The sequence below is a fragment of the Falco cherrug genome, chromosome 7 (assembly GCF_023634085.1).
Source record: "Falco cherrug isolate bFalChe1 chromosome 7, bFalChe1.pri, whole genome shotgun sequence".
NCBI lineage: Eukaryota > Metazoa > Chordata > Aves > Falconiformes > Falconidae > Falco > Falco cherrug.
In genome coordinates, this window is record NC_073703.1 from 49,043,249 (window position 1) to 49,067,895 (window position 24,647).

Consider the following 24,647-nt stretch of genomic DNA (forward strand, 5'->3'; position numbering starts at 1 on the left):
GTCGTATCTTCCTTTTCTGCCACTCTGACCAGGTTTAAAACACTCTTCACAGGCACAGGATGAGAAACTATATAAAGCATTTCATTTGTGCGAAGAAAAACTGGAAGGATGTTTTCCTCCTATGGGTTGTTGGTTTGCTTGGTTTTCAGGGGGATTATTGGAGGTTTTTTTTCCCCTCTGGGTATTCTTTTGATGACAGAAAAATAAAAATTAACTTTTTCAGTTAAAATACTACACCACAAACTCCATGTAAGTACGATAATGCAGAGAGGGAGAAACTTGAAAGGGAATACAGTTCTACAGCTGGGAAATGAAGATTTGCAGATATTTAGAGGACAGATGCTGAAAAGGGCTCACAAGTTTGTATGGCCATGAATAGGAATGTGTAATGAATGTTTACCAGTTTGGGTTTATATATTTAGGGTGGTTTTTTTCTCAGGAAAAGGAGATGTCACATGAAGATAGTACTAGGAATACTAGAAAGGGTGTTTTCAAATTAATGGCTGTCACGGGAAATGAAGTCTTTCATGCTGGCTTTTCTGTCACTTGGCAAATGTCCGCAGTATTCAACCTGCCTAATTTATGTAAATGAGTCTTTGTGGATATACCTCTGAGAATTAATCGGTGTAATTGCTTCCCTGACCTATTTGACAAAGCTAAACTTAGTTGCTGCAGTAGCTTTAAATTGCAGTCCTCAGTCAGAAGATATTTAGGAGTCTTATGTTTAGTTCAGATATAAAGAGGCAAATTAGACTGTAAATGATTTTGACATCTGTAATACAGCCTACCTGCCACAGGCGAGATAACAGAAGCCCATAGTCCTGCAGCGCTCTGTAAGACCATCTTCCATTTTTGCAGAGTTTTGGGCAGGTTTGGGGCAGAATTCTGAAATCAGGGAAAACCCACAACCATGAGTTCACTGCTGACAGATAAAGCCACGCTCTAAAGACAAGACAGGAGAAAGATGGCGTGTCTGTCCAGCGGCATCCTGTCCAGTAAGTGCCAACAAACACATTTCCTTGTAATGAAGCATGTGAGCCTCTGTTGGCACCCTCCTACAACGAGGGGCACTTGTTACTGAAATGCTGTCACAGGCTCATCATTTTGTAGGCCATGACCTATATTTGGTTGGCGCATATGCTGAGCTTTGGCATACAGCAGTGTGAGCAGGCATGCTGCCATGCTGACAGATGACCGTCTGTGAAGATGGTGCCAGGAGAAGAACTTCAGTGGCCTGAGCCGTGTGGAGATATTTCAGACGTTTTTTCCCCGTAGTTTGCTCACTAAGAATAAAGGGACAGGTCCAGAAATGAGAACACTTCATCAGACCCAAAATCCTTTTCTCTGGCTGCATTTAAATGCAGTACTCTGAAAAATTTAGATAAAACAAAGGGCAATGTGAGCCTGACACCCTGAAATTGAAACCTCCAGCTCCAGAAGCAGGCACTGGGGAGATCTTAGTCAAGCACAGCTCCGCAGCTTGGCTGTGTCTCTAGCACAAGTTCTTTGCCAAAATCCATGAGTATGAGCAGCTGGGACATGGGAGTTTGCACATCCTCCCTGTCTGAACAAGTCCCTTGGGAAAGTAAGCTTTTTCAATTTCACTTGAAAGCTCCCATCTTTCTGTTCTAAAGGCGCCTTAAACTTTCTGAAATAAATGCAGTAACTGTAACATTAACAGGGCTGCCGTGCCCTACTTTTTCTTCCTCTCATGCCATTCAGCCTCTGCCTTTTGCTTCTTTTATAGGGACCGGATGAGGACGTCTGTCAATGTAGTGGGGGATTCTTTCGGTGCTGGCATTGTCTACCACCTTTCCAAGGCAGAACTTGACACCATTGATTCCCATCATAAAGGGCACGAAGACATTGAAATGACCAAGACTCAGTCAATCTATGACGACATGAAAAATCATAGGGAAAACAACTCAAACCAATGCGTTTTTGCAGCTCACAACTCAGTCATAGTAGATGAGTGCAAGGTACCTTTCACATTTATGGATATTGAGACATGTATATAGCACTGCATGCTTTATTTTATCTTATTTTTAACCTGCATGTATTTTTCAAATCGTTCTGCAAATAACAATGTGACAACAAGGTCCATGAACCCCAGACATTTTGAATGAGTTTGAGCAGTTCAAAAGATGTTTTTTTGCACTCTTCCTAAAAGTTGTCGTTTGAGGGGAAAAAATCATGTGCATTGTTTACATATCAAAAGGCAAGATGCAGCGTATTATGGAATATGCCAAGACGCAGAGAATATGGCATCACCTTCTATGGACATTTACTTAATTTTCTATGGCAACAGAGAACTTAAATTGCCAACCCAAATGAAGAATAGCTGCAATTCAGATACAGGTGTTGTCATTTGCTGACTGCCTTCATGATATGCTGTTCAGAGATGGACATGTTGAATGCACTTTAGCATCAGAATGCTGCTGCACTCATACAGCATGCTTATGCTTTGCTTCTGTGATTGTTCCCAAGTCATTAAGACACAAACGTTGTATTCTCTCTCTAATCCTTGCTGTAACTAACATGGATTATTAATAGTAATAATAATGTCTTGATCAGAGCAAAGTGAGCTTGACAAACCCTACTAGTTGAATGAGAAAACAGTTGGGGAGGTTAGTGGTTAAAACTTAACTAAGCACCCACCACTAGGACAGGACACTTTAAAATCAAGACAACAGTTTTTGAAAAGAGAGTAAACAAGCTGGAACTTTTAATTTTGTAATATTTTAATATTTATTTATTAATATTTTGATCTGATCCTGCACACTGTCTTTGACACAGTGAATTTGCCAGTGAGCCTACCTTAGCCATTCATCCAAACAGATTCTCTTGCATCTTCCAGTTGCCACAACTAAGCCAGTATCTCAGCTGTGAATGCCTACGCTAAGTCCATTAGCAGATCACTATGTATGCTGGAAATATAAATCCTATTCTGTCACTTTCACCTGTCTCCAGCCTGGATGGAAATGTTCTTTAGCATATATTGTTTTCTAATGCTTCTAGATAATGTCAGGCCAAGCCTGCATTTCCAGGGGAAAAATTAATACTGAATTCAGGAAAGAAAAAACTTTTATCTTATCCTCAATTTTCCTCCAAGTTTTTAATAACATGATTATTTTAAGTGAAAACAAACACTTCCTTCTGGCCCTTTCCTTTTCTGACTCACTATATTTTCATGAGAAAAAAGAAAAGAAAATCTGAAATGGAAAGAGAATACATGTTTAAACTAAACTGTACTTCTCAAAATAGAAAAGAATGCAGAATAGATAAAAATTTCAAGGAAAAAAGAAACTCCCTGAAAAGAAGGGTCTCATTTGATAATTTTTTTTTTTTTGTCATTAAAAATAAGTATGTGCACACACGCACTTTTGGGTTAAATTCTTCTGGAACTTTCAGAAAACTTTTTCAGTGAAATAGACTCCGCTAATTTCAGTGGGTTATAAGACAAATTCAGCTACCATATATCAGTCTGAATATTCAGTTCATGGAACTGAATACTGATAATTTTATCTCATAATATCTCTTAGATTTGCACAGACATCCAAGTCAGTCTAGAAAGTAGTAGCCCGTTGATGCAATGCTTGCACTTTCTTTTCTCCTTCATTTTCTTTTATAATTTCCCTCAGTCGAGGCAGTAGCTCAGCTCTTAAACATGGATTAACAGTGTAGTGTGGCAACCTAAGCCCACCCTTTCATTAAAATTTGGTGACAGTGATTCATGAGCTGGAAGTGTTTGTCCTTTTTCATTGTTTTAGGTTTGTTCTGCTTGCAATCTCATTTTGCACATTTAAACTCATGCGATGAGCCAGGGTTTACTGGATTCAGCATAAGGCTGACTTTGAGCAGGTCACTTGTCTTGTCCATGTGTCTGTCTGCAAGCTGCCAAAAGGATGTGATCTTACAGTCTACTTTATAAACTATGAATGTATGCTGACGTTTGCAAAGCATTTGGATCATGTTCAAGTGGTCTATAGCTCCCAAGTGTTAGAGTAGCAAAAGAAACATAGTATAGGATCTGGGGCTTCAAAACAGCCAGCTGTTAAATCTGAAGAGACATCTCTTCATCCTGTCAAATGCACTGGTGGGTTGAAAAGCTCACTGCAACTCTGGTCAGAATTTGGAAAAGGTAATCTACTAGCATGTCCTTTCTGTTTACTTTCTGTAATAAATTCAATATATAACATTATTAGTTTATAATTTTGCATGGTCAATGTATATAATTAATGAGTAGTTTACCTTTATACGGGGGTAGAGTGGTGGTTACTGCACGATATTTTTGTATTTTTTTTATTATCATATTTCACATGATTCTATGTGATTTTCATTTCTGAATAAGCTGTTCATTCCTGTATTTGCATGTTTCCCCCTTTCAATTATCTAAGAAAAAGCTTGACTTTGTTTCAAAAATCAGTGCATTTTGTCATGTTTCCATGTCCCAAAACGCTTCCATGCATCCAGTTTATCCAGCATGGGGAATTTCAGCTCTGTCTTTAAGTTTTCATTTGAAGCTGGGGATGTTACCTTACAAGGTAAGTTAGGAAAGAGTGAGCCATCCATTTAGGATGAAATGAAAGATTCTCTCCCAATTATAAATATCTAGATCACTTTTGTAAAGCTAAATTGACATTTTACCTTTTTAAAATTTTTCAAATCCTTTAGCTGGAGCTATCTTTCTGGAAGCATGTGTTTATTTATAGTGATTTCTGGGATGTGATGTACTGGCCAGTGTTTACTGTGAGTTGTAGATCACTATTGGTCTTCTACCATACTTAAAACCTAAAAATTTTAACACATACCTTTACTGGCAAGAGTGCTGTTTTGCTGTACTACGTGCGAGACAAAGATAGCATTATGACTATAGTCAAAGTCTTTCACTACATTGTTAGAAATAGTGGTATAATGAACGATACTTTCACAGTGTATCTTTTCCTCCATTTCTTTAAAGGTGGTGTAATTGTAGGTGAGTTTGTATAGACAGACATCTATATGATTATTCTGGCCTTGCATATTTTTCATGTCCTTGCATCAGCTATCCTGCTTTGCTAAGGAATTCCACTGAAAAAATATGGCTTTCTACATAAAAAAAAAGTAAATCTTTTTTTTTAAATAATCCAGATAAATCTATAAGAGATAGAAAGGAGTAGAATCTGAAATATTTATTTAAAAAACACTACAGCAAAGGCTAAGAAAATACAGAACTTTTTTCCTACTGCTGATGTTTTCTAGACAGTATAATAAATGAACAGGAGTCTCACTATTTGGGAGTGTTGTGAATTCTGAATAAATGCATTTTACATGTATAATAATACATGGTGTATGTAATTCCTGTAAATATCATGATCTTCCATATAAAACTCATGACTTTTCTTGTCAAAGTGCCTTGGCCTTTAAGTTGGTTGTTGATGATAATTACTTGCAGGTAACACTGGCAACCAATGGCAAATCTGCAGACTTCAGTGTTGTTGAAGAAGAGCCTTGGAAACGTGAAAACTAAGGGAAGAGGTTCCTAGCTCCATCTTTAGTAAGCCCTGAAGCTATCTTCTGGCAAAAGATATCACGATTAAAGAAGATTTCTCTTTTTTCTATTTAACAGCTACAGTTTCTGCTTACTTAATTTCTTAACTGAAACTTAGCAAAGATCTCATCGAGTCATGGTAGTGTCTTTGCCAAGCAATGATACATAACCATCTGTCTCCCTTGTGTTACTGTTTGGATGATGCAGCTGGAGAATACTCCATGCAGTGCAATGTGCTCTCACCCACCTCCCCTTTCATTCAAGACACAGAGAATGTAAATGCTGCAAAATGGGAAGATCAAAGTGCCAGTACGGTTCACTACAGAGACTCAGGGTCACAAATACGAGAGAAACATAGCACCACATAAACCTTCAAGTGTTTTGGTGACTCTTGTGGCATACCTGATCTATTTAGCACTGTATGGCTGAAATATCTTTTGAAAATATCCATAAAGATTTCTATTTGTTTTAATAATAACAAGCACTGTATTTTTGTGCCTAGTTGTACTTTAAACTGAACTTAGATCCAGGGACAAGATTAATGTGTAGAAGTTAGTAGATTATCCCAAACATTTGGTTAGATCCGTACAACTAATACTTAACATCAAGACAAGACCTTGGATTTGTATGCGCATGTGATGTGTTTTTATCGGCTGTCCCAGGGCAGGTGCAGCCTTATGCTGGGGCTGTGCCGCTTTGTGACCACAACGCGTCATGTAGTACAAGGCAGTATTACAAGGGTTGGTAGTTCCTTCACTAAATTTATGCCTGATGTACAAAATACAGAATACCATGGGCTCAGTTATGTCATTCTTAAAGTAGGTAGCACCTTACTATTCACCCTGCTCCACTGATGTCAGAGGGATTCCTCGTGTGGACTGGACTACTCAAGTAAGGTACTGCTGAGACTGATCATGGATGCCGTGACTGGGTATTTGATAATGAGCTATAAACAAATTCTGAATCCATTGCTCTAAGAAATTAAGTTTTTGAATGCAATCATCAGTAGCATTTGGTGTGCAGTGAAAGCCATCTTTCAAGTATATGTCATATTTCAGAGAATGGCTAAATCCTGAATTCATTGCTAAGCTGAATTCCACATAAGGTTAATAGAATTTGGCCAGGGTTAGGACAGAATGAAGAATAAAGCAGGATTTCAGGATTTAGACCCGTACATTGAATATACATCTCTCTCTCTGTCTTTTGCAGAGTAACAAACATGTATAACTCTCTAATGTCAGATACATTTATCTTAGAGCACATGGCATCTGAATTAACAAGATGGTGTTTTGTCAACATAGCTGACTCATCCTGTCAGAAGAAATTAGAGTGATAATTATTACCCTGTGAAGTGCTTTAAAAGGTCCTTGTTAATACTCAGCAGTTTTAAGGCACTGTTGAATGCTATTTGTACTGTTAGCAATGTTCTATAGCAAAGCTGAGCCATGCGACCTTGGGAGTCTCTGTGCACAGAATACGCTTTGTGCAGTTTTGGGGGGAGCTCTGAGAGGTTCTCAGAACGAATCAGAGTATGAGCGTATGGTACACTTAAAAGTGTCAGAAAACAGGGTTGAAACATTTACGGAAATTGGCCATTCAGTGCCTGTGCTCAGACCTGTCATGGATTTAAACAGAAATAACGTGTTTAAATGTAGAGTGGTATTTGGCTTTGTAGAAGCTATTGAAATATAAATATAATCTGCTTTTGCTCATCTGCATTCATATAAATATCTCCAAAAATGCACACGGACCTGAGCCAGCCAAGGCTACTGGCATGGATCATCATGTGCAAGATCAGCTCCGTTGGGGGAGTGCCCCTCATGGAAGCATTTGCTGTTGTGGAATGTTTTTCTTGCCATTGTATTTTGTCCTCATTTGCATGCCGTGGCTACAGTCCCAAGCAAGGTGGCCGATATAATTTAACAAATACTGAACCACTGTGAAGTCTGTAGGCCTCTAACACGCATTAGAGGTGGAGACCTTTTCCAAAGGCCTCCTGAAGCATTTTAAGGATTGTTTTTTGTGTGAGTGATGGAATTGTAGGATATTTGAGGAAGTGGTAGGCAGGTTGTCTTCTCTTTTCCTCAGTCATTGGTATCAGGATATTCAGAGTTAACCTATAGCTGACTGCTGCTTCTCCCAATTTAAATTCAAAGACATTTTTACTGCTGGGTTATGTGCTAGAAATGTGCCTGGGATGGTGTGCAGGTACTCTAAAGTGTTGCCTGCTCTGAGGGTGCTGGCTCACATAACGTGAAGTTTGCTGTGACTTGGGTGGTAATTATATCCAAGAATAACATGCAGTGTTTACCCCGGTTTATATCCAGCATTCTCAAGCTGTTTCGTGGCACAGCTCACCCATTAATAGATGACTTCTTTTCCTCTTCACTGTAGTAGTTTCCTAGGAGCAGCCACACTGATTGCTTGCCTTGAAAGTACCTTTAAAAAATGGGTCCCATGCACTTTTAGCTGTCATCGGAGACTGTTTAGCCGTTGGAAAAAACTAGGGATGCCAGCAACATGTGACTAGGCAGCTCCACAAAATTATCTATTAAGAAACAGTTAGAATATGCTTAGACTTACCCACTTGGGACGTATTGTCCTTTGAAGAGCGCTTCTTTGGATAGAGATTAGGGGAGGAAGAAATGAGATGCTGGAGAAACCCCACCCACGCAAGGAAGAATAAATTTGGGTCTTTTGATAGGACTAGAATAGCAGACTGTGATTTTAACATAGTAATTCTGTAGATACAGTAACTCAGGGATGTTTCAAAAGATAATTACGATGGTACTTCTCTATTTAAATGTGGATGTGGGAGAAGGAGAAATGTTGTTTTTGGTATACTCCTCTGTTTTTAGCCTGACTGAATATTTAATATAGTGTGACTCCAGCGCAGCACTGTATTTAACCATCAAAAAGCTTTCCATTTCTCTGGGAAAATGTAACTCACTCTTGGCTTGCATTTCTCGATTTGCTCATTCCACATGAGGCTGGGTTGCTACTTAACTAAATAAACAGAAAATAACCCAGAGACCAGCCACTTCAGCTAATACAGGGTTCGCATTTCAGCAGGCATTGCTGGCTACTGGCCAGTCTCCTTTTAGTTTCACCAGGAGTGTTGCATTAATTTGCATCTGGCCGATCTTTTGTTTGCAGTGCTAGGGTGGCAAAATTAAAGGAAAAGCAGAGCGATTTTTTTTTTTCTGTGTAGTTCCTAAACAAATTAACATTTCTTTCTATATCCATCTCATTTGTTGCTCTGTCAGTTCCACACACCCACGCCCACCCTTGTCTGTGCAACTGTGATATCCTTTGCTGTCTGGTTTGCTGACACTGGCACATGGGCACATGGAAAAGTATAGACCAGGCGAAGACTCAGTTAATTGCATACTTAATTTGCTTTTTTGGCTTTTTTGCTTTTTGCTGCTGCTGCTTTTTTTTTTTTTTTTTTTTTTTTTTTTTTCATTTACTGCTTAAGCTAGGTCGCCATGCTCTTAGTATCTGTTCATTGAAACTAAAGCATCCTGTACATTAGAGCTACAGAAGAGGTAGAGCACTTCGCTGCTGAATTTGTTTCTTCATTGCTTCCTTTAGAAGATAAAGGCTGCACCAGCATTGTAAGAAATGCGCGCGGGTCTTCACATGAAGGTGCTTGAAACAGGTAGGGGATAAGCCATTTGAACCATATTGTGGGATGTGCGCCTTCCATTTGAATGAGTGAGAAACTCAGTATGTCTTCAAAAAACTGTTTGCTATAGTAAAACCTGTGCCTGCAGTGCTCTGACTACGTGAAAGCCCCACTGAAATCTATGGGAATCATGGTCTTCCAGGAAAGGTCAGATCCCTTCCCGTCTCCATTAAGTTATAAGATATTTCACAATCCCATCCTAGGGGATAGTCTTTGTCTGCGATTTATGATGACGTTGATTCTCACATCCAGAAGACTTCTGCCAAAATGCTTCTTTTTTGCCTACTTTTTTCTATGCTAAAAGTCCAGCAATGAATTTAAAACTCAGCACAAAAATATGGATGACTATCATTAAGGTTTTTTTTCCATTTCTTTTCTAAGATACAGCTGCTCTCAATTTCTTTCTCAAAGCACATGGAATTCCAAACTTTATGCCACTTTAAAGCGTACAAGTAATACAGATTTCTGATTCATTTTCCATCACTCCCAGGGTCATTAGTTTTCCAGCAGTAGACACTCAGAAGAGCAGACTGTTCATCTGAGAAGCTGCAGCAACAGTGTTTGAACATATTTATTCTGGCAACTGCCTGGATTTTCTTTGCCTCCTCATCTTCACTTGTGTTGTTGCAGCCTTGTTGTAGCAACGCAGCAGCAATCGCACAAATCCCCAAAACCACAGGCAATATTAAACCTCACCTCTGACGTTCACTTCTGTAATTATCTTTAAAAAGGATCTGAGCTTTAGGACCAGGCTCAGGAGAATCCTTTTGATATAACTGTTTCTCATTTCATTAAGTTACATTTGTCTATTTTTATTGCTGCATTTGAACTAATTTGCAGAAGGACAAATAAGGGCACTTTATAAAAATGTACTGTAATATTACTCTGTTTTGAGCCAGATTACTATCCTTGATTTTATTACTGTGACTTCTAAGGCCACAATTAAGATATTTTTCATGTTAGTTGTTAGGATAGGCATATAGTCCATTGGCACAATTCACCTCAGCTATAATTCACCGTATAAGACTATGTAGAAGCTGCTGTTCCCAGCAGAAAGCCCTCTCGGGAAGATGAGTTATATTCTTCTCTCCAATCATATTGATGGCTTTGAAGGAAAAATATTTACCCAATTTCCTTTGTCTGAATAATGATATAGAGAGTGTAGCTTAAAGTACTGGGGAAAAAAAAGAGCATTGCAATACCGAAGTGTCAAAGCAGCAGTCCAGCTGTAAACAAATTGTTCAGCTTCACCATGTTATGTTACGTTCTTGCTTACAGTTTACCTGAGACAGTGTATTTAGTACATATTCCTTTCAAAGTCATTGTTATTTCTTCCCACGTAGGCGCCAAGGCTGTGTCTCTGCGGTCCGCAGACAAAGCACAGGTCCTGCAGTTCGGCACACCCAAGGCAGGACTCCCGGCAATGACCCCAGCAGTGCCTGGGCACAGGCTGGGCAGTGGGTGCCTCCCTCATTTTTTCCTCCTTATAGTTTGACGTTAAATTGAATTCTGCTGCTATTAATGGGTCAAACCGCTGCTGATGCCCAGGTGCTGGTAATTCTTTTACTTTGTGTATGAGTGGGCTCCTTGGCACAAGGCTCTAGGAAACCGTTCCTTGCACATGCTCCCCTGCTCGGGGGAAACCTGGTGACTTCCCACTACCGGTTGATACAAATCCTAACGGATAGGGTGGTTGTGCAGTTGCAACAATGAGTCTTATGGAAAACCCAGGCTCCAAACATTGAAAAAATCTAAAGCATACGACTGAGACACTGAGTAGGTCTCTACTAGCCCAGGATGGGAATCACCAACAGGCTAATGCAGGATTTGGGGAGGCAAGAAAACTTGTGAGACTTCTCACCCATCCTTTGAGCCCCTTCCTCTTCTAGCTGCATTCTGCTGCAGAGCCCATGCTGATCAATGCCAGAATGTCCAGTCCTTCTAGTCTGATTTTTCAAAATTCTGGAGGCCTGCAATTGTTTTTAATGATGCTCTGTGGCGCACACCATTACATGAAGGGAAACTGTCACAGGCAGCATCACACAACCTGGATAGTCTCGTACCTGTATATTGCTTTGTACATAAATAATATAGTTTGCAGGGATTTTTGTATTATTCTTTTCTATTTTTTTCTGCAGTTTTTCAAAGACTGTATGCAAACCGTGTTTACAAATTGATTTTGCAGTCAGTATTGTAGATTATAGCATTACCATTTTTGTGTTTTTATGGGCTCGTGAGTTCTTGTGTACTACAGGTTGTCCTTCCTTCTTAAAGACAATTGCATACACTTCCACCCAGCCCATCCTGCTCCTTTCTTAAATATATCCCATTCCCAATGATCTGGTGTGAACCCTAACTTGTAGAATGCATGAGAAAAAGCTGCATATGTATTTATATTGTTAAATATTATATGCTCAATACTGATTTACTTATTAATACATGTTTTAGGGGTTTGTACTTGTTCTCTGGAAACTACAGTGTAGACAGAACTAAATTACCTAGTATCTGTAATTTACAGACACACTAATATTTTCTTATAATACTTTCTATATGACCGTATAAGGTATGGGGATAGTCCTTTAAAGGTGATCTGTACCTTAGAAAAAAAACAGTTTTCTTATAACATTTGGGATCAATGAAGTATTTTTGTGTTATGTTCAGTGATGAATTATAAACAAAGCACAAAATGCAAGAAGTTAAATAGGTATTTCAAGATGTCCTTAAATGCTGCAGTTCATTATGGAACAATGTTGTAATAATCTGAACAATCTTCTAGGTTGACTGTCTTGGGCAATCGTCCCTCACTTTTGTCATTTCCTCTGGTGTTACCTTTGCCAAATCCTGCAGTTCTTTCTTAGGATCTGATCATGTGTAACTGACTGACTCAGAATACAGTTTATAGAAAACTGGAGATCTGGGTGGGCAGGAAGTACATTATCAGGTACCCAGTCCATCTTGCTATAATCCAGTGTATATGAGTTCAGCCTGTGGAAAGAGTTCATGATTTGGCCGTCTGCCTTTGCCTTTTTGAAAAGGGACCAACAGCATCACCACGGGACCAATGTAATTGGGTAGCATCCGTACAAATACCTCCTGCTTTCTTATGTATTTTAAAGAGAACAACCACTCTATTTTTTGACCAGGACAAGTGACAGTTGCTTCTCTATCATGGTCATCTGTTCCCATTGGGCAAATACCTGTTGGCATGAAGTCTGTGGCTATGATAATTTCTATTTGATTAACAAGCAACAGTTTTTAGAGGAATAAAAATAAGTTAATATAAATATTCGTAACAATTACATCACGAAAAATCTTTTATGGCCTACTAGCTCTTTGACTGTGATCCAAAACAAAGGAAACATTGAATAGCAAGTACTGTTGTCCCAGTGTGACTGATACTTCAACTATTCAGAAAACTATGGGGCCATGTTATTCTGCTGAGGTTTTGGAGACAAAATTTCTAGTAGATACACATATAGGAAGTGTGTTGGTATACCCTTGTATTTTAATCTCTTTCTTGTATTTTAAATCAGATGTACCAGGTATTATCTTACTAGGAACCACAGGTAGAGTTGTGCTGAGTTACTAATAGCTGTAAAACCTTATTGATACCAGTTTTGACATTTTGTTAAAGCATGATGTCCAGTGCCTCTCTGCACTTAGAGTAGATAACGTAGCTATCAATGTGTAATTTCAGTGAAATGGTGTATACAGTATATGTAGCAGTGCTTTAATTTAATTTAATTGGTGTCTGTGTATTGAGCCATAGTAGAAAAATGGACTGTCTTTTAAAACTTTGTTCTACTTTCTGTTTTTCATTTGTATCTGAGTTTGCTTCCTTTTAGCCCTTTAGCTGATGAGGTTGTAGTAGTAACTGCTTTATCTGCCTGTTAGGGAGTATCCTGTTCTGATAACATTCAGAATCATGTATGCAGCCAACTTACTGTAAATGTTACTTTGAGTTTTCAGCTGTCTAACCAGTGTGGTATGTGTTAGTACCTGCATGTGCGTAGTTCCCCGGCAGTGAGTGAAAGCAATCCCAGCATCGATTTGCTGCCTTGTAAATGCAGTTGTTAAGCATTAAGAATTAATGTTCACCTAGAATTACTGGTTTCTGTTTTGTTTTCTTCTTGTTTGCTTGAAATGTTGGGACTCTTATCACCAGAAGTTTAATAAGTCACTATTTAAATTGGCACAATGAATAAGGGAAAATCCATCTAACTGTGTTCCTGCTGGATGCCCTGGCTGCTTTTGACTCTTCATGCACTGTGAATCACTCAGCCCTTAGTCACGTCACAGCATCGAAGGATACCTCTGAGTCACTTCCAGTTCCTCCTTGACCACAGACGCCAGCGAAGCAAGTGCAGTCACAGGGCTGTGAGTGGGCAAGGCTGCAGGCAGCAGCGGGCTGCTAAGCTAAATGCTTCTCAAGCTACCGTGGTTGTTGTACAGGCCTGTTATTTACATAAAGTATGTCTGATCATATAAACGGACGTACAAACTATATAGTCAGTGGCAAAAATCTCCTGAAATCAGGGCTACAGTGCAGATCTGTAAGAAAATAAGACCTTTCTGGGGCAAAACCTGAAGGTGGTTCTGAAAGAGCTTGGGACAGCGAGAAGAAGCTGGTTTGTTTCTAGATACCCTGGGCCTGGATCTCATCAATATAATCATCCCCTGTGAGTAGAAGGAGATCAAAATCGGGCCCCAAAGCACAGAACGTGTCCTGCTTGGTGAGCCCCATTACGATGCTACAGTAGGAACCGCACGCTGCAGTGCTGTGTGCTGCCTAGTCATCACCTCTGGCTCCCTCTTCAAAGCGACCAGGCACAAGCTGGAATGTTTTCAGATGTTTCATGTTAAAAGGATAAAAAGGAAGAGGGATAAGGTTGGTGTTTCCCTTACACACAAGAAGTTCCCCAGATTTTGAAATGACATACTGTACAGTATCTATAGCACAGTTTGTTTAAAAACTAATGAATGCAGATGATAACAATTCTCCCAACTCTGGGCTCTGATCTTGTATATTGTAGTTGGAATGCCTCATAGACTTGAGTCTATTTTTGTAGTTCAGATCCTCTCTTCCTCACAATAATCAGTAGTCATTTGCTTTTAATGCTTTCCTACGGTGTGAACTGATTTCTGTAACTTTCGCGTATAAAATAAACTAGACATTGCTTCTGTACTGGAAATAGTTAAGAATATAGTATTTCACTAAGTGTTGTACCTCTTATGTACATATCATCAATAAATGTTGATTCATAATTTTCATGGCTTATATGTGTAGTTTTCATGTCAGCCTGGGCTCAATACAGGGATGCTTTGGGTAGGAGCTCAGATAACGCAGTCTGGTGCCTGAAAACTGCAGGCAGGGTAGGAGGTGGACCTGACTTTGACATAAGGTTAGAAATCTCACCCCTCACTATATCCTTCACATATTCCGGGGTGCTGGCTGCAACTGAGCTCATTTGCCACAAAGGCCAGGGTGCACTAACTACAGTTCTTGGCAACAAAGTCTAGAGAAGTGGGAAGAGATGTTAGAAGGGCAGGAGGATACAGTGCAACGGTTGCACTTGCTTTAGAAATCTACTTGCCTCTCCTGGCTGCTGAAAAATAAGTGTCTTCCTCAAAGCCCTTCTAAAAAAGTCAATAAATAACTCCTGTAGCTGAACCCCTGGAGCACTTTGCAAAGAAACCAACTCTGTTTAGTACATGAATTAAGAGATGCTCACGGAGTAAACCATGGCCCGGAGGACTGGCCGTTGCTAAGAATGGAGAGAAAGCTTAGACGTGTATGCTCAGAGTAGCACACGTTACGGAAATAGTGTAACTACCGTTGTGTGAGCGAGACACATAACAAAAACCCGGGTTGTGAGGTTTAACAGTCTGCACAACCTTGGGCTTGCTTCTTACTAATCTAACCAAGGCCAGCATCCACTTGATAAGTTTCCAATGAAAATCCAGGCACGTCAGGAAGTGGCTTTGGCAGTGCTCCAGCTGGCAGCCTGCCCATGCAGTCACTACCGAGCGAAGTCCTGACCCGGCCCTGGGAAGATCTTTTGGCAAAAGAGACATTTGAGGCCCAAGCTAGCTGCTGCCATTGCTGTACCACGTTGCCGCTTTCTGCCAGAGGCGGAAACATCCTGATGTGGCCTCATCAACAGGCACTGTTAATAAATGTGTGCTGCTGATGTAGAATTCCTCACTGATGTTTGTTGCGCTCAGGATTCCCCATCAGGTATTTTATGTGCACTGTGTACGTTCAAATTCCTACCATAAAAGGTCGTTATTCCTCTGTTCCACATCATGCCAAAAAGTTTGAAATTAAAGACTCTACACTGTGATTTATGTTTGATGCTTTTCTTAAAGCAATGTTTCTGCAAGAATGACCTAAAAACCCCAACCCATGCAGGACCCAATGCTGCAATTATATGGATTTGTCCCTCCTTGCAAGCCCCTTGTGTGCCCTCTTTCTACATGTCCTCAGTCTTAGAGAAAAAGGTTATTTCAGGAGTGTCTTTGTATCTGGAATGTGTCCCTCTCTACAGGAAAGCATCTGCTATAGGTGCTATAAAGCACAGTGAGTCACGGACCCTCTCAGGCATGAAAGAAAAACCGAGAGAACACTTGAGGGCTGCTAAACCTTTAACAGTCTTCTCTTTTCTATTAGTGCATGTAAACAGGACAAGGATATGAAAGAAACAGGTGGCCCCAACTTGCAGTGTTTTAGGAGGAAAACAACATTAAAAATGACACTGAGTTGGGCTAGCAAGGGTTATTGCAGCAACTGCTTCCAGTGCAAGAACATACAAGTACCTGGGCATGGTTCGGTGCTGCCAGGCTTCCGAAGCTCCCCAGAGCTGTGCAGAGCCCCGTGCGGGCACACAAAGCTGCAGCAGGTCCCCAGCCCTGGCAGATGGCCAGATACTGCCCAGCATGGGCACCGTGCCACCGCACCGTTCCACCGCCGCAGCAGGCGCGGGAAGGAAAACACATCATGTGCAAGACCAGGGCTTGCAGTCGCGGTAGGGTTAGCAAGGCAGGCAGGTCCTGCGGTGATAAGAAAAACGTGTCTGTGTAGACAGATAAATTACAAAGTGACCGCTGCCCACCAAAACTTGCGGGGGTGGGATCCAGGGGCACAAGGCCTCACACTGTTTACAGTGCTTCTGTAACTGTAGTTAAAGGATGAGTAGTACAAGGATGAGTATTTAGCAAAGCAGCCCAGAGTCTGTCTTTCACAGTGGTGTGCTATTCATTCTCACTCGTGAGCGAACCATAAAATACGTTTGCCTTTCCTGCAGCCATTTGTAGAGACATCTACCTCCATTTGACTGTTTCCTTACTGGGGTGTCTGAAAGTACTCCATGGATCACTATCCTGTGGTCCACAGACACCACTGGAGAAATGCCGCTGTGGAGTTGTGCCAGAAAAGGCAGCTGACTCCCACTCTGCGAAGGGGAGAGAAGAGGGGCCAGGCTAGGAAATGCACTCAAATGCATTCCCTCATTTCACCTAGGTTACATATATTGCCTAAATTCCTAGGATCAAATAAGCTTTGTTAACTTATTTTTTAGCACTGATTTTTGAAGGTGTTGCTCCACATGAATGACGATGGCCCTAAACAAGGCTCCCCGAGGAAGCCCCCGCGCCCTTGCAGTGAACCAGCAGCAAGCTGGTGCTCTGGACCTTGTGCCTCCCATTTCTGACCGGCATGTAACCAGTGGATAGGCTTTATACCTGTCCTCTACACAGCAGGGAAAGTCACCCTTCTTGAATGGAGGGTACGTTTGTTTTTTAAGTCACTGGCTAAACAAACAAGCATCCTTACCTGGAGTTCATTTCAGATTCTCTTGGTGAACGAAAGAAACATTAACTAGAAAATGAACCACAAAACAACTGCAGGGAAGTACCCAGTAACTATAAACTAGTCTCCACTGGTGAATCTGATGACCCATTGCTGCAGAAAAAAACATGCTTCATTGAATGAATGATCGTAAACCAATTTTAACATAAAACAAACCCCATGTACTTGAACACCAGGGTACAGATAAACAGGCAGCATTTAGACATGACATTGCCAGAGCTTGAAAAAAGTCAAAACAGTGAATCATTTGTACATCTGAAAAGTAAAATGAACTTAACGTACTTTTTCTAGAGATTCGCTATGAGGCTTGTATCGTTGATGTTTATAGTCCAGAGCACTTGCAGGAGGGCTTTTCTCCCCCTTCTTGTGCTGTTGTCAGCCAAGATCACTGTGGTTTGGATGCGGGGCTCAGCTACAACAGGCTCACCTTAGAAACACTCATTCCACAGGCTCAGGCTGAAAGCTGCTGAAAACTGCCTCTCTGAGCTAGCTGCACAAGAGTGCTGCCAGCAGTCTGCAGCAGCAGCCCTGAACCAGATGCTTGTTATTAAAAAACAGGGGCTGATAAAAAGTAGTGAATATAAACTCAGACTTAACATACAATCATAAGGCAAAACATACCCAGTTTATTACTGTTTGTTCTGGGTAAAATTAAAGCCTGGAGTCTCGATTCATGCAAAGAAAATGTGGTCACAGAAAATGATCTAAGTTTTTTGGGGTTTTTTTCAGATTAAGCCAGGAAAAACAAAAGAGCCTGTTGAGTATGTGGTGCCAGAAGCTAGATGCACACCAACGACTGCAAGTAAATTTAGATTTAAAGCTAAAACTCTGCTGTAACCAAACCATTCATACATTGCAATGTGAGACTAGCATATGGGTGTTGAAGTTGATCTCACCCTAACGTGATTGTCTGAGGCAAGGCTTTCAGATGCCAGGTACAAAACCTAGAGCTTCTGGAGAAGAGGTGGAAAACGCCTTTTCTCATCCTTTTCTGCCCTGGGTTGCTCTGGGAGTCTGAAGGCCTTCATGACTCACTCAGCAGACCTGGAGCCTGTCAGATGTACAGCGGCTCTGCTGCCTGTGAGCTCTGTGCTGATTTCCCACTGCCAGCCTACATGCCCCTAACTTCAGCTGTGCCTCTGGCATCACCTACAAGGCAGCCTCTTGCTTCAGCTTCAGCACCAGAAAAAAGATGCTAAAGCCCGAGTTAGGTGGGTGTTTCAGAGTGAGATTTTTCAGTAATATTCTAAAAAATGCTTGAGGGTTTTCGGATAGATACACTTTAATTTATCTCAGATCTTATTTGACTTGACAAGTCCTATTTTACTGTAAATTTACACAGACATTTTTTACAATGGGAAATAAATTACTTGTAGGAGTTTCATTTTAGTACAAAAGGAAAGCCATATTATGTATTAAGCATGGTGAATCTTCAAAACAAAGAAGTAATTTTGCACAGCTAGATCTTCTATCCGAGATATTAAAACTATGTCTATTTCTGAAAACAAAAAAGTCATCTTCTCATTTGACAGTCTTTGTAGACTCGTTTTGATCCAAAACTTCATTATTTTTTTTTTTTCTGAAAGAAAAGACAAAACTAATGACATTCACATTGGCGTACCACACACAGATCTGTGTGGCAGGGAATGTGTGAAAATGAGTTTCATCCATCCACTTGTTCATCCAAAACCCTTTTGCCTGTAGAGTAAGAAGTTTAATAAAAAGTTTGAGGCTCCTTGAAACTGTTGCTCAGGCAAAACCTTTTTAATGCTTGCTGGAACCATCCAGACAAATTTGAAAGAAGGCCGTGTTTAAAGCATATGTAAAGCTTTCACTGCCTCTGCTTTACTTGCACTTTAACAATAACCAGCGCCCTTGAGGTCAGGAGAGCTTCTCTGATGATAGGTTTGCCTCATCAGCTTCAACTTTTCAAAAAACTATGCAGCAGCACATTTGACCTATGTGAAGATTTGTGTAAGTCTGGTACTTTCAAAACAGGAAGATGAGCAAGAAGAGAAAAGTTCTCGAAATCTTGCCGTTGCTAACCTTACTCCAAATGGGCGAGACAGGGAAGACAAAAAGTAGTCTCTGTGCTGTACGAAAGAAACTGTTACTCATCTCTGCTAAATTTGTGCTTTGCCTCTCATTTGTCATCGTCACAGCTGCTTGGTCTCAACATGGTTTTGGCGGATGCCACATGCAGCATGGCATAGTAATAATGAGAAATAAGCTACCAGGGGAAAATTATTCAAAATCGGTTTGCAAATGAGGTAGTGAATGTAGAGGGTCATTTGGTGGTGGTGGGTTCACAGGAAAAGGCCAATTCTTTTTTCCTTCTCAGAGCTGTGAAACACTGAAGTGCCAAAGTCCTGGGGGTGTTGGAGGGACTTTCCCGGTAGCAGCAGCACAGAAATTTCACTCTCACTTTACTTCCTCTGCCAGTGACCTCATCCTCCCTCCGTCCCTGATCCCCCAGAGCTCCCACCCCAAAAGCACCTTTGCACAAATCTTGCCCCCTGAAAGGAAAAGGTTTGTCACCCACTCCCACACAGGTGGAACTGCACCGTAAGGAACAGCCCAGCCCAGCACTTTTCCTGCCACCTTTCTGTCCTTTTCCCCTCCACAGGGGAAAACTAGTCAGCACCTGTGGTTACCCAAAGGGTTTGTATTTGACTAATCAAGTCTCTTGCAACCAGAGAAGTCAGAACCTTGAATCGTTTAATAAGACTGAGAAATAATTATTGCCAATGGCCTAATATAGCATAAAATAAACCCTACTGACTTACAAAATACCCTAGCGTCTACGTATGCTGAAGCAGAACACAGTTGTCAGAGGATTGTCTACAAAAAGAGCAATGAGGATCAGCCCTAACCAGGGTGATGTACTCTGTCCCTGCCTAGCTTTTTTCCTATGTGCTGAAGAGGCACTTGGTAATTGTCCTTTAATAATACTCCAGGCAATGTGTTTCAAGCTCCTTAGCACAGATGCTGTCGTTGTTGTTGACAAAGGACATACAAAAGACACCCCTATCACATGGGAAACGTGCAGAAATATAATTTTGAGACCGATGTTGTGGAAAGACCTTAACCATCCACGGAGGCAGACCTGATGGCCGCATAACCTTTCTCTGCTTTAACCAAACGTTCCTTGTAAGGTCTTCAAGAAAATACAGGTAAAACAATCACCCCAGACTGACCAATGAAAATATTACATTCTCATAAAACATACAACCCCTCTGTTAAATATACTTACTGCTTTAGACAGTAGTTCCATGAGAGAGGTGGTCTGGATTACATTTCTTTAAAACTGTTTAAGACAAAGGAATAGCACCAGCTGATCACAGGGTCTGGTTTAGGTCCTCTCTGGTCTCCTCAGCATTTTAAGGAGAGATCCTCATTCTTTCCAGGCACCAAGGACAGACCAAGACCCAACTTGTCCGTCAGCTGCCTGAAGGAATGGCTGGTTCTTGCTGGGTGCTGCGCTCTCCCAAATCCCATCAGTTCAGTGAGCCAGGAACAGTCGTCAAGATATTATGGGGTTGATCTCAAACTGGACCCAGCTGTCTGCTTCTAGAGGGAAGCTGAGTTAATTGTTAACTCCCAGAGCACCTGAGGAAGCTATGGGAGGCTGGCAGAGAAGAAATGGTCACACAGATTCAGCTGAGCCTGGCTTAGAGTTTGCAAACAGAAAAAATGACCCTCAGCTCACCAGTACTAAACACAACTATCCTGCTGAATACCTCTCTCCCACTAATAATGCTGGTCTTACTTTTTATCCTCAATGTGGAATCAAGTTTATTTTTGGAACCTTATTTTACATTTCAATGTGCTTTTAGAAATACTATTTCTAGTTACAATTTAGAGATAATATTTTCTTTCATTTGGATTAATCTGTTAAATAAATATGCAAATATATCAAGCGCTCTCTATAAAAAAATACAACACACAACAAACAACCCCTCAAATAATAAAACCAAGATTAATAAAAATACTTACTATATTACACATATGAAATGGCCAACTAGTTTTGAAACTATAATGAGACTTAATTACACATGAATTACATGACATGATCTAAAAAGAATCAGCATATATAAAAAAATGGCATCGCCTCTATAAAGACAACTTGAGCATCTCCCTACCTAAAAATATAAAAAGAAGCCAAACAGTGTTGTCTGTGCATTTATAGCTACTGAACATTAGATAAATTAGAAGGAGTTTGTGGAATTCTCCATTAAATATCTGAATAGGGAGATGAATATCATGCCACAGCCTTTTGGGTTTTTTTGTGGAAAAATTCAGCCTTCAAGACAATGAAATGTCTCCTTTTGATTAAACCATATCCGATTAGGATTTAAAGAGAGGAATAATTCTTACTCTGGATGTCCATCTTTAGTGAAATGAGTACATAACACCAGTTTAAACACAGCCTTCAACAGATCGTTTTGATTTATAATGACAAATAGAAAAGCTTGCTTTAAAACATTACAGGAATTAAACAAAAATCAATGCAGAGTCAAAAAACTTCCCACTACACAGTTCAGTATTAAAATACATCAAAAGTCTGAGAAGTTTGACAGTGGACCACAAGTACTGACAGTGTAAATCACCCTGACTCTATTAGCTGAAGCTTATTTGAACACGTTTGGACCACAAGCTGTGTTCATAGATGAAAAATGCTGACCTACATAAAGTCAGAAATCATCCTATGTGTACTATAAAATTACACCTCCTCTTGGGACCTTTTGCCCAGGTGTAAATTGCCCCTGAGGAGATCTGCCTGCAGACACCAGGGCACTGAGCAAGTTGATGAAACACATGGGAAACTTCTGGAGAGCTGTGACTGAGAAATATAATCAACAGTCTTGTGCTTTATGTTCCAGTGCTAGCTAATGTTAGTATTTATCCAGCTGAATACTCATCCTCCAAATTGCTTCAGATGGAGAACATAAAATAACATGCTTTAGCAGAGCAGTTTCGAAGGAGGTGCTATGGTCTGTGAACAGGAACACTTGAATAATGCTACTACAGGACATTCCCCACCCCACAGCTGACACAGACCACTGGTCGCAATTACCTTAGATTGTTTTTACTTGAATCTTCTTGAGGCAGCCCAATTAAAAGTCATCATTCTCCCTCCATTCCAATATGCTTTCTTAAAAATGGCACAGACCACTGGTAGTATATAATTTTTTTTCTGACAATTCATCTTGATACAATGCACAGCATCATAGCTTAATACAAATACTTTACATAACAGACACATAAGGACAAAACAAAAGCATGTAACAATACAGCTGCGGCTCCTTTGCTGTATTACATAGCTGGCAGAGTTTCCTTTAGTTTTCTTTGATCTTTTCTGTAGAATTTGAACTTCTGGTACCAATAAGCAAGAATGTTTGTTTCGGTATTTTTAAAAAGCAGAGGGAAAAACATGGATGAAATAGAATTCAGAGTGAGCAAGATCATGGAAATGTAACTTTCAAAATATCAGCAAACTGGTGTAACATAATTGTTACAGGGGAAACAAGTTTTACTAGGCTCAGCATCTCCTAAGTAAAATGGAGCAGATGATAGAGACCTATTCTTTAGAAATAAAATACTTTCATCTTCCCTAACGACCTCCAATTGCTTGTTTTGTGCATGTGTGATAGAGCTGGGGTCATTCTGTTTTATTCATTCTCCTAACTAACAGCCTCATTAAAAACATGCACAAACTGTGACAACTGAAGGAAGGAGGGGGAAAAGCAATGAACACCTCAAAAACTCAAGGATAACTGTACAGATTGTTAGGATAATAAAGTACAGAAATTTATTAGGTATCAGCTCATGTTTCAATCTCCTTATTCCCCCTCCCAAGAAGACTTGCTGTATGCTCATAGGCATTTAAAAACAAAGATAAATAAATTTTGTCCTTCTGGGTTTCCCTTATTGCAGACCAAGCCATAAATCGTTTTAAAACATCACTTTTTGTTTATACTGGCAGACTCTGAATGCACCTATTGCTCTTCCCATTTGGAAGGCATTGCTGAAGGATTCAGATGTTTTGGACATTGTATAGGAGGCCGTTTTGATTTAAACTTGATTTTTGGTCTTGACATTTGTTCCTCACTTACTCTTGTACCATGGCAAGTTTAGTACCTTAAATGCCTGTAAGGTGGAGTGACTGGATACTTCTGCAGCTCCGCACAGCGAAGACCCTCCATCTGGGGAACAATGACGTAAACTTGTATGCCTCCTAACACCCAGGACACAGTGAGTGTCCTCTGTGTAGGAAATGGGAACTGACGACATTAGGCAGCTCTTGGGGGCTTATTTCAGAAAGCAAATGTCAATTTTGTAAATCAGACATCATTTAAAAGTGATTAAAAATGAATAAAACTTATGTTTAATTATGTTCAAAAGACATCAGTAGCACAGTGCATCTGTGAATTCCTGTCCAGGTTCCATGTGATTTTGATTTCCCCAGCTCTGATCTACTTGGCAACTTGCTACTGTTACACTCCACTCTTCATGTCAAACTCCTGATGATTTTGTGTTTCATTAATGGTCAGGAATTCGTCACATGCTCCTGTTCGGTCATTTGACTGTTCTTTATGAACTAAGTGCACCATTTCTTGTGATTTGCTGGCATCTCCATTTAATCCACTTGTCTTCCTGTCCTCCACTGCCCCTTTGCCGTTGTTAATCACTAGCTTTTTCTTCTGTCCACATCTAGAAAGAAATAAAAAGAAAGTAAGTACTAAAATGGAGACTAACACAAATAAGAAAAAAATGGAAAGTCACTATTTAGGAAAAGGTGCTTGGAAATGAAACTTGTTCTGCCAGTGCCGAGGAAATGACAGTTGTGTCTGCCAGTGCACACTTATACAATGCAAAACATACAGTTTCTCCATAGTACATAATTTGGTTTTGAAAGCATCCACCATTATGCTCATAAAATTTGGCAGGAGCTTACTTATTCAATTTGTATCTTTTGTTACTACAGATAGGAATAACATTCATTACTGAAAGCTAGAAAATATTTTCTAACATTTGGATATATAGCATTTATGAACTTTTTAGATATCCCACTATAAGGACAGGGTCCTTCTAAGTCCAGAGTTGGGACCACACCTTTGAAAGTGTTCAAGTACTTGAGATAGCAAAAAGTTTGGATCAAGTGCTCGCCTCATTATACAAGATAACTTTTTCCTTCCTTGTATTAGCATGTCAGGCCTAGAAGCTTGCCAACAGCAAGGAAATAACTACTCTTGCTATTATTAACAGCATAGCTCTTTATGATATCAAGGTTGGAAATAGCTACTGTGCTTTTAAAGTTACCCACTGTAGTGCTGCCCAATAAATTCTATATGTAGCTCTGGATTAACACACACACACACACACTCTTGTAAAGAAATCACCAGTTGTCCTGCTTTCAGCAGGGACAGAGTTAATTTTCTTCTTAGTCGTTAGTACAGTGCTGTGTTTTGGCTCTGATGTGAGAACAGGGTTGATAGCACACTGATGTCTTTAGCTGTTGCTGGGTGATGTTTATGCTAAATCAAGGACTTTCCAGTTTC

At 40.2% G+C, this 24,647-nt stretch overlaps 2 protein-coding genes across 16 annotated transcripts in view; one reads left to right on the top strand and one right to left on the bottom strand.

Moving 5' to 3' along the window:
* The window catches only part of SLC1A2 (solute carrier family 1 member 2), a 93,873-nt gene extending 84,952 nt beyond the window's left edge, over positions 1–8,921 (top strand). For both annotated transcript variants that reach the window (XM_055716941.1, XM_027807962.2), the window contains exons 10-11: positions 1,748–1,979; positions 5,435–8,921. In XM_055716941.1, the coding sequence (XP_055572916.1) occupies positions 1,748–1,979; positions 5,435–5,509 (307 nt within the window). In that variant the 3' untranslated portion in view covers positions 5,510–8,921. The remainder of the gene's footprint in view (positions 1–1,747; positions 1,980–5,434) is intronic.
* A 12,124-nt stretch (positions 8,922–21,045) lies between these two features.
* The window catches only part of CD44 (CD44 molecule (Indian blood group)), a 58,731-nt gene continuing 55,129 nt past the window's right edge, over positions 21,046–24,647 (bottom strand). For all 14 annotated transcript variants that reach the window (XM_055715838.1, XM_027807945.2, XM_055715839.1 and 11 more), the window contains one exon: positions 21,046–23,799. In XM_055715838.1, the coding sequence (XP_055571813.1) occupies positions 23,583–23,799 (217 nt within the window). In that variant the 3' untranslated portion in view covers positions 21,046–23,582. The remainder of the gene's footprint in view (positions 23,800–24,647) is intronic.